The following is a 17,751-nucleotide window of genomic DNA, read 5'->3' as shown; positions in this document are numbered from 1 at the left end:
GTTCCTGTTTCCCCCAAAAGCCTTACTACACCCCCTACCATTTGTCTTACAGTATGAGTGTCAGACATGTTAATACAATAAAATAATGTCATTAATATCTAGGTGAAAGAAATTCCTATACAGCAGCAACCAGCATCACTGGACTTACAGTAAGTTTTCAATGTTGATATTAGTTTATTGTTAAAATATGAATATTTAGTTGTATTTTGGGTGCGTGTCAAAAAGAATAGCAGAAATGTCCGGTCGGTGTTTTTTATGTGCTTTGCTGCTCTCCCCGAAGGAAACTTTGCGCTTGCAGAGCTAGCATTAAGTTGTTGTAATGAGGGTCGCAGGCTGTTTAAAAAGTTAGATACTACTTGTTCTAGAGGTTGCGCCCGGTGGCCTAGTATGAAACAAAGTGTTTTAATCTCTCTAAATTTTTAAACCCCCTCTCATGACTCAGAATAGTTGGGTCCAAACAAGCCCGTTGTCCCTGCAGTTACACAGCGGAGATACTTGTCTGCAGTGAGAGTGCTTTCAAGCCACTATATTTTAAACTATATGTGCGAATAAGTGGTGCAGGTGTATTAGGCGTTTGAGCGACGGTCTCGATAGGTGTTTTTTTACATATATATCAGTCACTTTACGCAGTAGAATGATCGGGAAACTCATCCTTCTAATACACCTGCTCTGACGAGCCACATTGTTCACAAGCCAGAGTTAGAGGGCCAATGAAAGAGCACTGCACACGCATCGTCTCCTCTCACTTTGCCTAGTTAGTGGAATCACTTGTCAATCAACTTCTGCCAACCAATTGGCACTCTTGGATCACTAAGGTCCTAAAAAACAAACCTGTCAATCAAAACAACCAGAATCGTTCGGAGAGAGAAGCAGTGATGAGGAGCCTGACATTTTTGACATTAACTGTGTATGCACATTAAATAATTTCAAATAACATATGTTTGGGGGAACCTCTCATCAGTAAGGCTTTAGTTTGTAGAAATGGCGTTGTTGTTAATTTAACCATGCCGTTAAAGTTCAAGTGCTGCTGCTTGTCTTCAGTATTGTAATATTTGCTCGATGGCTTTAGTATCTTGACTAGAGATGCATTCACACTTTGGGGATTAAATGAAAAGATCATTAACAGGGAAAAATTATAAATGTATAATTATAATAAGTATTTATAATTTGTCACCGTTTGGATGCTTTTTAATTGTTCATCAGTTTATGCCTTTGGATCTCTCTGTTCCAGCTTCAAGAATTAAGACCGAGTCAAGGAAGAGAACTGGGGATGTGATAAAGATACCAGGTAATTCATTTTGTTTGTGAATTCTTCTACCAATCACCGCTCTCGCTCTCTCTCGAGTTGTCTTAAAAACCCCTAAAAAACCAAACTTTCCCCAAGGAAAGGATCCTTCAAGCCTTGACCAGTTGAGGCAAGCAATTGTTGAAGAAGTCAAGAAGGCTGAGAAGAACCTGCCCCTCATTAGAAAGTTGATGGAGACCACATTTCCCCTGCGCAGACAAACCATAGTGATGTCCTGCCCGCCACTGAAGGAGCTCTTGGACCTCTGGCCTGCTCTAAAAATGGAGTCTGAGGTAATATGGATCAGCTCTCTTTAAAATGAAAATTGTAATTCTTACTCATGTGGCAGCTTTTTGCTGCTTTATAAAGGTGTGCGAGATTCTTCAAATTGAACTGTATTGTCCTTCTGCTGTAGTTGTATGCAGAGTTTCAGCGGATTACAAATCAGAACCTGCCCAATACATTCTACGCTGGACTTGACCGCCATCTTCCTCGACTGATGACCTTATTCAGACAGAATGCATCAAAAACTGGGAAGACAGCAGATGCCCTGGCTGAAATTCTAAGAATTCACGATGAACAGGTAATAATAGATTGTTACACATTTCATAGGTTGAACCAGTGGAACATTGGACAGGTTTAATGATTTAAATGAGCTTTTTGAATTTTGCTATTAGTCCACTTTGTGTTTGCTATTTGTCTGACTGTATTAAAGGTGTGAACAGGTTATTTGTGGACATATGTTCTGATTTGACTGTTGTTGTTGTTGTTGAGTAAACTCACCAGTATATACAATTCTGTTTTTATCTGGCAATAGGAAATCCATGATATCCACACCAAGCACACTACCGTTCTCCACGCCCTTCCTGTCTATCTGCGTGAGGATGTCTCTGGATTTTTCAGAACCTGCACTGTGAGTGTCCTTAAGTATCTAACAGATACTACTGTGTATATAAACAGTGCATCAAAGTACAAACATGTATTTGGATGCACTGTTTGGACTTACCTTTGTTTAGTCTACCCATATGGTTTCCATGTATGGTCTTTTCTGTCTCCTCACTACGAATGAACTGAATTGGTGTTTTGTTGAAAGTGATAAGATGTTTAGTAAAACATTTTCCTGTGTATTTCCTTTAGCTTAGTTTCAGTCTATCTCACACCACTTGATTCTCTGGTGAATTAGCTGATTTATGTGTGCAGAACATGGATCTTCTGTTTTTCACCTCTTACAGTGAGACCCAGGTCTCCCTTGTAAAAGAGGTATTGGATCTCAACGGGAGTTGGTAAAATGAGAAATTATATGTCGTTTGTTGTATTTCTTGGGTTAGATTGTGATTAGTATCTCTTTTTCATTCATTCAGGACGAATCTGATGAGTTGGAGCTTGATGGTGTTGAAGTGGCCCTCTTCACTGTCATCAGTGACCATGACACGACAATTCCAGTTCACTACCAACCTGTGAAAATCTCTGTCGTCATTGAAAGTGATGCCATGGTCAGTCTCCCCAGATTTGGTGAAGCCTTCCTGGTAATGTTTGGACTGATCTATGCACTTCACCTCAGCTACCTCAAAGCCCTGACCAACACTTTAGAATTTACTCAAAAGATTTTACTTGGTCTAGAAAGTGGTAAACTGTCACCCAGGTTACAGACCCTCAAGAATGACGTACAACGTGCCTTTGTTCTCATTAACATAATGCAAAGCAACACTAATGTTTTGTATTTGTATGTTTTAATGTTTTTCGTAATACTATTTCTAAAACATTGTGGGCTGCGCAAGATGACCTAAATTTTACTGTTTGATACTGGTTAATGTAAAACAAATAGCATTGTAATTCACTCAAATTGCTGCCCTGTTGCCTTATTCAGATATTAGCCAGAGAGCCAAAAGCACATTTTGATATTATTTATTATTATTTGGCATTATTTTTTATTACTGACAGTTTTCCTGACTAAACAATTTTTGGTCTACTTATTTTAATTTATAAATGTTTTTGTTAATTATTTTTAATTTATTTAATATTTTTTTAAAAAATGTATTTAATTTCAACATAATGTGCTAAAAGGGAGCAGGCAAGATACTGTTCAATGGCAGATGTTTATGACTTTTGCATATTAAGTTACCGATACTTAGTGTAATTGAGGCAATGAATTGCCTCAAAAATTTTAAGTTTTGGGTCACATGTTTTTAAGTATCAAGTAATCAACATATTTGACTAACGTGTACTTAAAATAATGACAACACAAACTAATAAACATTTGAGTGTTGTTAACATAAAAAATGTTGTGGTTGTGTACTTATTTTTTATAAGTTCTGTGAACTTATTCCTTTGAATTTGTAAACTTGAAACTTTCAGTCATATTAACTGCAAATATTTGAGTTGAAAATTCTCAAAAGATACAAGTACCATGTAATCCAAAATTTTGTGTTCTGGAAAAATTTGACTTTTGAGTTGATCAACTTTAAAAAATTGAGGCAATCGATTGCCTCAATTTTTTTGAGTTCTGGTAACTTATTCAGGTTCACAGTGTACTCAAAGACCACTAAGGCCGGAAGTGAGAGGCTTGTGAAATGGGACGTCTAGCCTCCGTTGCTAGGCAACCCGATTGCTAGGCAACCTGGTTGCTATGCGGTTGGTAGGCAACCTGGTTGCTATGCGGTTGCTAGGCAACCTGGTTGCTAGGCGGTTGCTAGGCTAGGCGGTTGCCAGGCAACCCGGTCCCTAGGCAACGTTTCATACAGCTTTGTTTGACAGAAATGAAGGACAAAATCTTTTGTTCATTTGTGACTGTGAAATCATGATTATTGGGCTTCACTTCTGTGCTGAACAGTCATTTAATGAATAACTGGCTTGGTTCAGAATTAATTGTGCGTGTGTCAAAAAAAATCAACACACTGCTTCAGAAGCACTGTGTCGAAGCTTGATTCGTTTGGCCAGAGTCACGTGATCAGTGATGTCCGAAGCTTCATTTAGAACCTAACTGCTTCGGTGTCTGATTCACTGGTTTATAAGGAAGTGAATCATTTGCGGGATTTGTGGAGTGTTTTGATGGTGACAGATAGCAAACCACTGATATTTATACTGAGAGATTTGGAGCGAGCGAGGAATAGAAGAGTTTCTGTCATGTGGGAGTATTTTGAGTTGATTTTGGTCAATCGGGTAGGTTTTCCAGCTTTGTGTTCTTGTTGTTTGCCTTTGTATTGTGCGTGTTTAATTTATCTGAAAATGGGAAAAACTTAAAATGTCAAAAATCTGCTTTTTAAAATATAAATATAATTAAATAACTTTAGAAAGACTCCCATTTGACTCTTTACATTTAATGTTATAAAAAAAGATTTTTTATTTTTTAAATAATCTTAAACTGTTAGTCTGCAAAATGTGCAGCAATTTAATTTATTTATCCTCTTTAGCTGATAGTTTGTGAGGCCCAGGTCGACTGTATAACTGCATCTCTACCAGTTTTTCTGCACTCCAGGCTCTTCTGTTCCATGTGAGGGGATTTTCCTTAAGGCAGGAGAAATTATCTCCATGAAAAGAAACAGGTTCGGCCATCGCACAGTGGAACAAATTTTCTTCTTAAATAAAGGTTTAAAAGGGTTACCTTAAATGCATCATGTTGTAATTTGCAAGTTCATAAGCATTTTCAAGCATAGGCCTGACCTGTCTCCCCAATGGGATGTTTGTGTATTGTATGTACAGTCGGCAAGGTCTGTCATCTCGGTTGTGGGCAAAAGACCTGCAACTGACAAATAAAGGCTATCTCATCATCTCATTTTCCCTTTCCAGTTCACAATCAATTCTACCCCCAGGTCAAAAATATGTATAGGAAAATTTCCCTAATATAATATTATTTATAAATATACCCCTCTGGCGATTAACTGAAGTACATGGAGGCGGGACCTCACAGCAGAAGCATACTCCATAATGTGTTGTACCAGGGGCGATTCTAGGATCAGAGCTTTGGGGGGGCTGAGCACCCAGAGAGCTGCCCAGCCAGGCAAGATGGCTTTACTCGTCACGATGAGACTTCTTCCCTGTCTCTGTCAGTCCCTGCATCCTTAAATGTCTCCAGTTGTCCCTAGTTCCCTCTGACTGTCTCCTTGGTGCATTTATGATGAATGATGATCATAGTGAGTAAGAAGTAAACTGAGCGCATTTCTTGGACAGAGATTCACTTTTAATGTGTATGTATAATACAATACAGATATATAAAAATACACTCCAAAAATAGAGTCCTTGAAATGTACAAATCTAGAAAATATTGATAAAAAATTATAAAAATGGAGGCAACTTTGCCTATGTGTCATGATTCTGGGTCTTTTGACCCAGCGTTTTAAGTTTGAGTTTATTTTGTTCATTAGGTTATCTAAGTTCATTTGTTTATTAGATTGCCCTTGTGTGTCCAACCCCTGTTAAGTCTCCCTTGTCCTTCATGTGCTTCATGTCTGTGTTTCTTATGTTGTCATGTTTGCGTTTCATTATGTTTCCCATTTTATTTTGAAAGAGGTCCTGTGTTCCTGCATTTTTTTTTACTCTTCCCCTGTGGCGTTGTTATGTTCATGTTGTGTCTACTGTGCCTTTCTGTTCCATGTTTCAGGTCCCTATGTTCTGTCTCTCCAGTCTGTTAAGTTTACATGTCTTGAGTTCCGTCAGTGTGTTTCCTGTTTTACTTTCACAGTCTGTCCTACACTGTAATCCCTAACAGTTGTTCTAGCTCATAACTAATAAGCTCATAACACTCAAATGTCGTTTTGTAGTTGAGCAAACTATAAAGTATTGAGCTCTGTTGGCTTTTATGCAACTTTAATTGAATAGGGCTCAATATTTTTTAGCTAATTTGTTTGGAACGCTCAAAAAGTTTAAGAAGCATATATTAGTGACGTTCTGGTGGGTGGAGTCTTGTCGCTCCCTCAGGAAAGCTGAGTCAGCCATCTTGAATTTACCTTGATGCGGGGAAGATTTGGCCAGCCCGTGTTGATTAAGAGTCCCCAACTTCAACCCACCACGACCACCACCTTATTTTTTTTTCATCAACTGCCCTACATTTGGTAAGTCTAACGTGTTTTTGTTTTGTTTAAATTTAATTTCGATAAACATTCTTTTTTATTTTTTACTGGAAATATAGTCGTACTTTGCACAGTGAATGTTTGTTATAAATAAATTCGAATCCAAGTAATTGTAATTTTAGAAGTTTTCGAATGTGACAAATACGTAATGTTATTTCAAATTAGTACGGTGTAACGTTTTGGCGGTTTTCCGTGGGGGGCAACATTTCCCATAATGCATTGTATTCTCGCCCGGGAAGTTGACGCTGGCAGTTCTAGCTCCGTGCGTTTGAACTTTCTACTAAAACTTTCTACTGTCCGTTTCTACCGGTTGTCGTATCCGCCGGTAATGCACGTGTGTATTGTGAGTATACTTATTTCAATAAGTGTCCCTGTTACACAGTCAGTAGTTTACGCTGTTGAGCTATGTGTGTGTGCTAGCATGAAGCGAACAATAATAAACAACATGAGTGTGTTAGCATGATGGTAATTAGGCACATGTTTGTATTTTTTCGTAGTCTCAAATGTGTGGTTGTGAGATAATCTCGAAATCCTTTTAACAGTTTAGAGGGGTATTCCACTAAGCGAGCTCTACAAGTCAAGGCTTGCGGAAAAATGCATCGCCTGATTCAGCCTAACATTACACACTGGTCGAACTCGGTGCTACGAACGAAGTTCAGCTAAATTGTTCGCGCTAATTCGACAAGGCTCAACCAGCCAGACTGAGGCGCCTCCTTGACACCTTTAAGCCAGACCCTATCGATCTTTGCTAGATAAATTGAAATGAAATGAAAATAAAGAGCCGCGTTCTGCTCCCAGGCTAAGAAAGAATCATTGATGCAGACTGTGCGGATCACAAATACTCCCTAACCTGTAATGAGGATTTTGAAATCCTCGCGACCGTCGTGAGGGTGTCACCGCAGTTTCTCACACTGCGCACGCGCAAACACAAAGCACAGAGAAAAAACAAAGGGGAAAATAGGACGGGTAAATTTCAAGTTTGTTATTTAAGTTATTAAGCTTAGCAACACACCTATTAACATTAGTTTGAAACGGTTAACATTAACAGGCTGAACTGGACTTAATAACAGGAGTGCATATAATCTTAGTAAATTATTGTGGTGAGTATCAGCTGTGCTGGGTATGTAAATCGGGCCATCGAGCTGCTGTGCTGATTCGACGTCACTGGTGCCAAAAATCCGGACAAATGTCACTTGATCAAGGAGCAGATCTGCATCAGATGAGATCAGCTGACTACGTGTGTGTGCTGTGCAAAAAATGTTTTTGAACATTAATAAGTCGTCTTTGTGCACATATTGTTTACAGATATCAGACTGCAAAGAGCGCTACAGAGAGTCAACATTTCACCAGTTGTCAGTGGGTGAGTTTTATAATTTGTGTCCTAATTTAAATAAAAAATAAATACAAAGAAACTAGAGAATTTTGCCCTGAATTATTCAAAATTTTTAGATTTTTTTTGCAACAGAACAGACAAAATTAAATTACTGTGTGAACTTGTTGGCATAATTATGTTCCACCTAATTTAAAAATTTACACGCATTTTAAGTACAATGCGTGTAAACAGTGCATTTTGAAAAGCCAAAAGTGCAAACAAGGCTGAAATGGTTTTGACTTTAATTGCAAATATTTTAATTGCAGGGGTGAAGTTGGCCCAATGGAGTGGAAATGCAAGTTGTGTTCTGCAACTTCTAGGGATGGGTATTGATAAGATTTTCACTATTCCGATTCCATTTTCGATTCTGTTTAACGATTCGATTCTTTATCGATTCTCTTATCGATTCTTTTTAAAAAAGGAGAACACTAAGGTCTAATAGCTTAGAACTTTGTTTTATATCTTCTCTTTGAACAAGATAGAAATTTAGGAGTAACATGGCCTTACATACCCAACAGTGAGATCTTAAGAGATCCACAGCCTACGGCTCTTCAATGGGGTGTCACAGGGTCCCCAGGAAAAAAAATTGTAAATGTAAAATAATAAAATAAATATTCTTCTGTAGCAATAACAAAGTATAACATCAATTATTCTGTAGCAATTACACAAGAATATCCAGTAATGTCCCTGCCTACAATTAAACATATTCACTTACCGAAAATCATCTGCTGTGGCAAATGGGTGCAAACCTTTGACCACAAACTTAGTCACTGCTCGGTGACATTTGTCTATCCTAGCCTGAAAGGAGACGCTAACGGTAGACTGCAGTGAGAACTGCCAGCATCTGAGCCAGACTCTGTCTGTCTCTCTCATCATGGTCATCTAAATGCACAGTAATGGCAGGTTTTGTAATAAGGCAGATCGCGCTAACATAATATGCACTGTTAGTTGATTATTTACTTGCCGCATTAACGGGAGAGGACGTGCAAACCTTACCGCTGCTGCTGGGTTGAGATTCACGAGTCCGGAGCGGAATTAAAAACACGACATTCATTTAAGGTCATCGTGTGTTTTGTGAGCAAATGCTTTTGTATATTTGTAGTGTTTCCTCCCTTAAATGAAATATCTACTTTGCAAGTATTGCAAGTTGCCCTGTTGTCATCCATTCTCGTAAAGCAAAACCAAACTTTTGAGCGTTTGAGCCGCTTAGGCGCCGTGTTTCCTGCCAGGTAAATGACGCTCCGCAACGTGGTGACGTCATTCGGGGCGACTGGAATCGATAAGGGAATCGTTTTCAAAAATGGCAAACAATTCCAAGGAATTGAAACAGTGGGAACCGGTTCTCAACAAGAACCGGTTTTCGATACCCATCCCTAGCAACTTCAAATACTCGGGGACAATTATTTTGGCACTACACTGTATTGCATACCCAATATTCACGAGTGTCCCCCCTGCCATGTCTCTATGACAGTTGCATTTGTACTTTTCCATCATTCGAGGCAATGAAAGCTCATCTGTCAAGATCACATAATGATTCACATAGGGTTGATGCAACTGAAGGAGCATGTGGTTGTTTTATATGTCCTTTGTGTAACTTCACACAGCCAACACACATGGTAAATAACAAAAACAAATATCTTGGCATATATTTATTATTGAAAACATTTATTTAAACATATGTTTTGAAACCAAACCCAAAATAAGATTATTGTAATGCATCATGATGTATCGCCATATCAAATTAAATCGTTGACATTATAATCCTAAAAGAAACGTGCGACTTATGAAGATTCACACCTCTAATCAATAGCATGATTTGTGTCCTTGTGGAACTCATTCTTGTATTATTTTTGTTTTGCAGTCAGCAGATGGTCCAGACTTCACTGACACTCCTGTGGCTCTGCTGACAATTGTCACGGATGACACTACTGATTCGGCCCTCTTCAGTCCCGAAAGCATCTGCGTTGTCGTTGAGGATGAAATACTTGTGAATGGTCCCACAAATCTGGCTGAGTCATTTCTCCTGCTCTTTGGGTACATCTATGCACTAGACCTACAATACCCAAAGAAACTTGAGCTTACATTCACATTTATCCAGAAGGTTATGATGTGCCTTGAGGACAACAAACCACTAAAAGGGCGTCTACTGACGCTGAAGAATGATTTGTTCAATGAGTGAATCACTCAGAATGGACTACTTGTTGAGCTGAGTATTGAGGAAGCTTTTTTTGTTTGTTTTTTTCCCTAATCATTTGGCTTTTCTACCTCACATTTAAGATGAATGACTGTTCAGTTCATGCACTATTCATGTTTAATGTTCTGTTGCCTAATACATAAATGCACTGCCTTGATGTTTGTTCCCTATAAGTACAGCAGTGGAAACCAGTACTGTTTTTTTATGTATTTTTAAAAAAGAAAGTGAGCTGCAGCTGTCAAGGTACAGTAAGTGTTAAATGCCTCAATGTTCTAATAGCTGCAATTGCTGTTAATACTGAAAATGTTATTGAATTTTAGAATTGAGATGGAGACTATGCCGGCTTGTACACATACACGAGAGACACGAGAGTTCTTCTTTACTGATGTTTACTGTGCTTCTTTAACGTACACAGGTACACCGTAGAACTGGTGAATACAAATGTACAAGAAAATTATATTCCAGCATTAAACATATTACAATATAAAATTCACAAAATATAAACAAACATACCACTTTGGCCTGCAAGTAGACAAACCGGTGTAATTGGAACTTAGGACTTATTTCTTCTTTCTTAGCTTGACTTTACACGGCTAGACCGTCACCATGAGCAGCTTTTCTGACCTTACTTCCCAAAACAGGAAGTGACCTCTGCCCTTACCTTATACTTACAAATTAACCGGTTATTTTCCATGTATCAAACTAACTGTACACCAATCCGGTAGGCAAAAAAGGAAAATGTTAACATGCTCAACACAAAAATAAAACATACAAAATAAAATGCGTTAATTACATTATCATTACAAGAGCTCCGCCTAGTGGTCAAATACTAACATAACAACTGTTACACTCCCACCATCACACTATCGCAACAGCATGTGTGATCCTAAAGGAATTTGACCCAACAATGAACTTAGCGAAGGTTAACCAATAAACATTATGTTGAGTCTTTACTCTGCTTCAAGTAAAAGTATAGTCTTATGTATGGGTCTCTCTAAAATCGTCTTAGTTGTGTGCTTCCCTTTATTGTCTCTAGTAGAGTCACCGATGAGAAGCTTAACTTTTCTGACTCTGCCGTCAGCTCCTGGAGTGACTTCCACAACTTTGGCGAGTTTCCATTGATTTCTTGGAAGACAGTCTTCTTGCAATAACACAATGTCATTTATTTTTGCATTTCTTCTGTTTTTATTCCATTTGCTTCTCTGTTGCAGGTTTAACAGATATTCCTTTCTCCACCTTGTCCAAAATACATTCGCCAAATGTTGTACTCGTTTCCATCTTTTCTGGAGGTAGAGATCTTCTTTAGCGAATTCTCCAGGTGGTGGTGAGATCACTGCTGATTTCATCGTCAAAATATGGTTGGGTGTCAACGGCTCCGGTCCTACAGGGTCGTTGATAGACTGTACAGTCAGTGGTCGACTGTTCACTATTGCCATAGCTTCATACATGAACGTTCTCAATGATGAAGTGTCTAATCTTGAAGCTGACTGGTCAAGAATGGATTTCAGAACATTTCTTATTGTCCGAATCTGCCTCTCCCAGACTCCTCCCATGTGGCTAGAAGCAGGTGGGTTGAAAACGAAAGTTATTCCCAGCTCTTTGACCTTCTCTTGAGTTGCTTGCGTTAGAAGCTCGTTTCTTGCACCGATAAAATTGGTGCCTTGATCACAATGCAGCTGACCTACGTTGCCACGTATTGCTATGAAACAACGGAGTGCATTGAGAAAACAGTCTGCACTGAGATCATCTAGAACTTCTATATGTATAGCTCTTGAGCACATACATGTAAACAAGAGTCCATATCTCTTCAAGTCTTTCCTCCCTTCTTTTACACAGAATGGTCCGAAGCAGTCCATACCGCTGTATGTAAATGGAGGGGTAGCTTCCAGTCTTTCTGGTGGCAGGTCGCCCATCCTTTGTTCTTGATTGCCTTTCCTGTACTTTCTACATTTGACACATTTGTATATAAATGACGATACTTCAGTACTGCAGCCAATTACCCATATGCCATTGGACCGTATCTCATTTACTGTCATCCCTCGGCCTTGATGATGCGTCTTATCATGAAAATGTTTGATGAGCAGGTGTGACACATGATATTTCTTTGGCAGAATGGCTGGGTGTTTGATGTTGGGATGGATTGACGCTTTTGTAAGTCTTCCTCCTACCCTCAAGATATTGTGTTGATCAAGGAATGGACTTAACTGAAGTAGCTTTGAGTGAGATGGTCTGACTTCCTCCTTATCCTTTAAGATCTTAATTTCTTTTCCAAATGCTTGTTGTTGAACTGTCCGTATGATGAACTCCTCGGCTTCTTTCCTTTCTTCCAATGTAGTACTTTCATTGGACATTTCCTTTGAGTTCTTTGCATACTTTACACGCCGTCTCAATCTTGCTATTGCTTTCACAACTCTCGTCCAATCTGAGAATTTTTCCAGTCGTTCTAAAATGGATTTCTCTTCTTTTGCCTTAACTGCGAATACTGTTGTGACTTTGAGTTCTGGATCTTCGATACTGATCTCTTTCACTTTAGCATCTTCTTTTGGTAGTTCCTTTTGCCATAAAAAACTTGGTCCTGTGAACCAGTTGGACTGTACTAGTTCTTTTGTCATGACTCCACGTGACGCGTGATCTGCAGGATTTTGTTCAGAGGCAACATATCGCCATTGACTTGGTTCTGTACTTGATCTAATTCTCTGTATTCTGTTAGCAACGAATACATGAAAGCGCCTTGCGTCGTTGTTAATATAACCAAGGACAACTTTGGAATCAGTCCAGTAGTACTCCTGAATATTTTGGATCTCCAATTCTTTCTTTAGAAAGTCAGCTGCTCTCGTAGCTACTACAGCCGCAGAAAGCTCCAATCTTGGGATGGTTGTCACTTTAGTAGGAGCGACTCTTGCTTTACCCATCACAAGAGTGCACTGTACTTCTCCAAACTTGGTCACTGTTCTCAAGTATGAGCACACACCATAACCGGTTACACTGGCATCAGAAAAGCTGTGTAACTCATACTGCTTCACTTGGTCAGATGTTGATGGGACATAACAACGTGAAATCTTTATGGAGGACAGGTTCTGGAGGTCTCTGAGCCAAGCTTCCCATTGAGGCTTGAGATCTTCTGGAAGCGGCTCGTCCCAGTCCAGCTTTTCCTGACACATTCTTTGGAGGAGTTTCTTACCAACTAAAATGAACGGAGCGACAAATCCAAGTGGGTCGAATATTGAGGCCACTGTCGAGAGCACTCCTCTTCTAGTGAAGGGGTTTTTCTTTACAATCACTCTGAATTGAAAGGTGTCTGAGCTTACACACCATTGGACCCCTAGGGCTCTTTCGATCTTTGGCTCTCCTAGTGCCAGATCCAGATCAGTTGCTCCTGCTACACATTCTTCCTTTGGGATAGCAGCAATCACTTCCTTGCTGTTGCTAATGAACTTGTGCAGGTGCAGCTTACCCGTGGCACACAGTTCTCTAGCTTCCTTTACAAGTTGAATAGCTTCTTGCACTGAATCCACACTCACCAAACCATCATCCACGTAGAAGTTGTGTTGCATGAACTTCACCGTGGCTTCACTGAATTTATTTTCACCTTGCGCAGCGACATGCTTGAATCCAAAGTTTGCACATCCTGGTGAAGATGCTGCACCAAACAAGTGGACTCTCATGCGAAACACTGATGTGGACCTTTCCATGTTACCATCCTCCCACCATAGGAATCTGAGGTAATCTTGATCTTTTGGGGCAACATGAAACTGGTGAAACATGCACTCCACGTCACACATGACAGCTACATGTCCCTTCCTGAAACGACACAGAACTCCAACAAGAGTATTTGTGAGATCAGGTCCTGACAGGAGATGCTCGTTGAGCGATGTATTCTGGAACCTTGCAGAGCAATCAAAGACGACGCGGATCTTATTTGGCTTCTGCGGATGGTAGACGCCATGGTGAGGAATGTACCATGCTGGTTGATTATTTAGCTCAGCCTCTGGCACTTTCTCTGCGTCCCCTCTCTTTATGATGTCTTGCATGAAAGTCACGTAGTCCTTGTAGTAGCGCTCGTCTTTTCTGAGACGCCTTTCTAAACACTTCAGTCTGTGTTCTGCACAAAGTTTGTTGTTTGGCAACTCAGGTCTTTCTTGTCTGAAGGGTAGTGGCATTTCAAAGTGCCCATCTTGCTTTTGTCTTATACCTTCTTTTACTTTGGCTAGAAACAATAGATCTTCTTGTGACATTGACTCTTCTTCAACACTTTTTTCAACAAAGTCCATCTCTAGCACATTAAGTATCTCGGCTGGAGTAAGTATTTCTTTGACTTTGTTTCTGCTTACAAAGTGAACTTCTGTTTTGAGCTTGTGAGCTGGTTCTACAGCTGGCAAGACTTGTCTAACAATAACACGATGGCTTACTCCTATTTCATCTTCATAATCACCTTCAGAGTCACTGTAGCCAATGATGCTCCAGCCAAGCAGAGATTTCTGTGCAAATGGCTGGTCTCGATCACCACTGACCACTGCTAGAGGGAGCAATGCTTGAGGACAGTTATATCCGATCAGTAGTCCAACTTCACAGTCAAGCTTGGGAGCCATCTCCTTTGATAAATGTTTCAAATGTGACCAGTTCTCTGCTGTTTTGTTTGTGGGAATATGTGATCTGTTAGCAGGAATGTAGTCTCTGGTATAGCTTGTTGGTAGTTTGATTCTCGTTTCAGAGTAAATGCCTCTTACTTGTAAGTGCTTTAACTTGCTGCTTGAAACAACTTTTGTTTTGGACGTTATAGTGGAAATCTTGAGTTCAACTGGCTCTAACATGGCGTTGAGTGACTGAGCTGTGTCTTTCAAGATGAAAGTGGTGTCACTTTGAGTATCGAGCAAAGCATACACTAACCTTTCATTCTCTGGTTCATCCACAGTTGATACATAAACTGGGATAACTGAGGAAGTACAACCTTTTGACTTTTGTCGCACAACTCTGTTGGATGTAACTTGGTTAGATACTTGCTCTTGTACTTCAGAAACCTCTGTTTCCTGGTTAGTCTTTGATTGTTGTTGGCTATTCTTTCTTTGTTCCTTGTCTCTTTTCTCTCTGTCTTGATGTAGACAAGTTGGGTGAGGCTTTTGGCATTTGTCACACACACTTCTGTAAGTACAGTTCTTAGAGTTATGACCAGTCTTGAGGCAACCAAAGCACAGTTTTTCAGATTGCACAAACTTTACTCTCTCTTCAACTGACTTGTCCATTATCTTGCAACATTTCTGAAGCGTGTGACCAGGTTTCTTACAAAAGAGACATGTGACATTTGTCCTTTCACTAGAGCTTGTACTAAGTGACTTAGCATTCAGCATGTAGTTTCTTTTGGGCTTGTCTTTGAATGCATGCTTGTCTTGTTCAGTTGGCTTTATTGCAGGCAGAGAAGTGATAGGATTACATGCAATTCTTGCTTCTTTATTCAGGAATTTGACAAAATGACTAAAATCTGGGAACATTCTGTGTTCATCTTGAAACTCTGTCACCGTTCTGTTCCATCGTGCACTTAGCCAATCAGGCAGCTTTGCAGCTATCCTCTGATTTTCCACGCAGTCATGCAAAACTTGTAAACCTTGAACATAAGGTATGGCTGACTCAACACTGCTTAGAAAATCTGCAAACTCACGTAGATCTTTAGTGTCTTTATTGTTAATTTTTGGCCATGACTGAATCTTGTCACGATATGATTTGCCTATCACAAAGGGATCTCCAAACCTGTCGTTGAGTATCTCCCAAGCAGCATGATAAGCGGTGTCTGTTCCAACCAGAAAATGTCCTTCAATAGCCTTCTTCGCTGAACCTCCAACATACTTTCTCAGGAAGAATAGCTTTTCTTGTATTGGCAGATTCTTGCGGTCAACTAATGTTTGAAAAGACAACTTCCAGTCGTTATATTGCAGCGGATCACCTGTGAAGACTGGAGGCTCTGGGATTGGGATTCTGTTTGCAGTGATAGCTTCAGCGAGCATCCTTACAAGGTCAGTGGAGGGCGTTTCATTTGCACTACGAATTGCTGTTTTTGGAACAGAGGCTTGGAGAGGTGCAGTTTGTTGCGGAGCTCTAACTTGAGAGGGGATGAATGGTTTTGAGTTCACATTTGGAAAGCTTGATTGCGGGAAGGAACTATCTTGTCTTACTCGGGAATGAACAGGAGATTTGTCTTCATCCTCACTGTTCACACTTTCAGCATACACCTTCAGTCTTGCTTGTGCTGCATTACGCTTTTGCAATTCTCTCAAAAGTTCCACTTCCTTTCTCTTTTCATCTAACCTTGTCTTTATTGAGGTGCTCTCAGTTAGAAATTGAGCTCTTTTCCTTGCATCCTCAACTTCAAGTTCTCTGATTTCTTCCTCACACTGATGCTGTGTTTTTATTATTTTAATGACTTCTTCTGTAGCTGCTACTTCAGCTGCAGCTTCTTGTCTTTGTTGTAGTGTGACCAGAGATGATTGCTTTGACATCCCAGAGATAGACCTTGACTTATATGTGATCCTTGAAGAAGCGCTGGATGAACTGCTGTCATACACGGACTCTGAATCAGGCCATGGTATACTATTTGGATCACCATCTTCTTCTAAAAGGCACCGAGCCTTTGCTCTGGCAGTTTCACTGATAGCCATGCACACATCACATCTTCTGCGCATTTCAATATCAGGACTTTGTATTTTTCTGATCTCATCATGAATGTTGCAGATGTCAGTCATACTAGCGTCTATAACACTTACAGCTTCAGGTATTAACTCAATGTCTTTACTCTTCACCATTCTTTTAAATAAGTTTATGTGGTATTTCCACTTCTTGTAAACTCGCTCAAAATTGTTTGTCAAGTCATTTAACTTGGCTTCTTGTAAGGATTGTCCCTTTTCAGTGAGAGTGCGTGTGCGCTGGCTTCTGCGTAAGCTTTCTGACTGTGTGCCTTCAGTAAATACTGAGGACTGTGGAGTTTCTTCTCCATTTGTCTGCTCTTTACTTTCATCATTTTGAAAATTATCATCGGCACTTTCTTCTTCAGTGGGCTGTATTGCATCTTCATTTTCATCTGCCATGTTGTCTTAATAGTATTTTCACTTGACATTTACTTGATAAATCTTGATTTTAGCTGCTCCTTAATATGAAAGGTCACTTTGAATTTCAAATGGAACTGAGACTTGATAGCAATTTACAAGTGCTTTTGTTACTTCCAAGACACGGACTTTTGTGCTTGCTTGATTATCTTTCACTTGTTAGCTTGCTTCTTTACTTATTCAATGCATTTGCTGGAGCATGTGATACTTCTCTTGCTAGTAGCTTCTCTTGCTAGTAGCGTCTCTTGCTAGTAGCTTATCTTGCTAGTAGCTTCGGTCCAACCATCTCGTTGCCTTCTCCGGGGCAGTGTAGTGTTCTACTATGCCGGCTTGTACACATACACGAGAGACACGAGAGTTCTTCTTTACTGATGTTTACTGTGCTTCTTTAACGTACACAGGTACACCGTAGAACTGGTGAATACAAATGTACAAGAAAATTATATTCCAGCATTAAACATATTACAATATAAAATTCACAAAATATAAACAAACATACCACTTTGGCCTGCAAGTAGACAAACCGGTGTAATTGGAACTTAGGACTTATTTCTTCTTTCTTAGCTTGACTTTACACGGCTAGACCGTCACCATGAGCAGCTTTTCTGACCTTACTTCCCAAAACAGGAAGTGACCTCTGCCCTTACCTTATACTTACAAATTAACCGGTTATTTTCCATGTATCAAACTAACTGTACACCAATCCGGTAGGCAAAAAAGGAAAATGTTAACATGCTCAACAC

The 17,751-nt window shown here is 39.7% G+C and overlaps 2 protein-coding genes and 1 long non-coding RNA gene across 3 annotated transcripts; 2 read left to right on the top strand and 1 right to left on the bottom strand.

Moving 5' to 3' along the window:
* The first annotated feature begins 137 nt into the window (after positions 1-137).
* On the top strand, positions 138-3,184 carry LOC146518630 (uncharacterized). Its single transcript, XM_085159348.1, has 7 exons — positions 138-149; positions 1,232-1,288; positions 1,385-1,578; positions 1,701-1,868; positions 2,103-2,198; positions 2,647-2,956; positions 3,153-3,184. The coding sequence occupies exons 3-7, from the start codon at positions 1,477-1,479 to the stop codon at positions 3,182-3,184; spliced, it is 708 nt and encodes a 235-aa protein (XP_085015474.1). The 5' UTR covers positions 138-149; positions 1,232-1,288; positions 1,385-1,476.
* Positions 3,185-6,588: 3,404 nt separating this feature from the next.
* On the top strand, positions 6,589-10,246 carry LOC146518629 (uncharacterized). Its single transcript, XR_014874180.1, has 3 exons — positions 6,589-6,694; positions 7,657-7,711; positions 9,585-10,246. It is a non-coding gene; the product is annotated as an uncharacterized LOC146518629 (long non-coding RNA).
* A 2,279-nt stretch (positions 10,247-12,525) lies between these two features.
* Positions 12,526-17,667, bottom strand: LOC146518628 (uncharacterized). Its single transcript, XM_085159347.1, has 3 exons — positions 17,508-17,667; positions 12,670-17,422; positions 12,526-12,620 (listed from the first exon to the last, which is right to left on the bottom strand). The coding sequence occupies exons 2-3, from the start codon at positions 16,988-16,990 to the stop codon at positions 12,526-12,528; spliced, it is 4,416 nt and encodes a 1,471-aa protein (XP_085015473.1). The 5' UTR covers positions 16,991-17,422; positions 17,508-17,667.
* Between the last annotated feature and the right edge of the window lie 84 nt (positions 17,668-17,751).

This window comes from Neolamprologus multifasciatus, chromosome 5 (genome assembly GCF_963576455.1).
Source record: "Neolamprologus multifasciatus chromosome 5, fNeoMul1.2, whole genome shotgun sequence".
Lineage (NCBI taxonomy): Eukaryota > Metazoa > Chordata > Actinopteri > Cichliformes > Cichlidae > Neolamprologus > Neolamprologus multifasciatus.
This window is presented reverse-complemented; position numbering and strand designations above follow the sequence as displayed.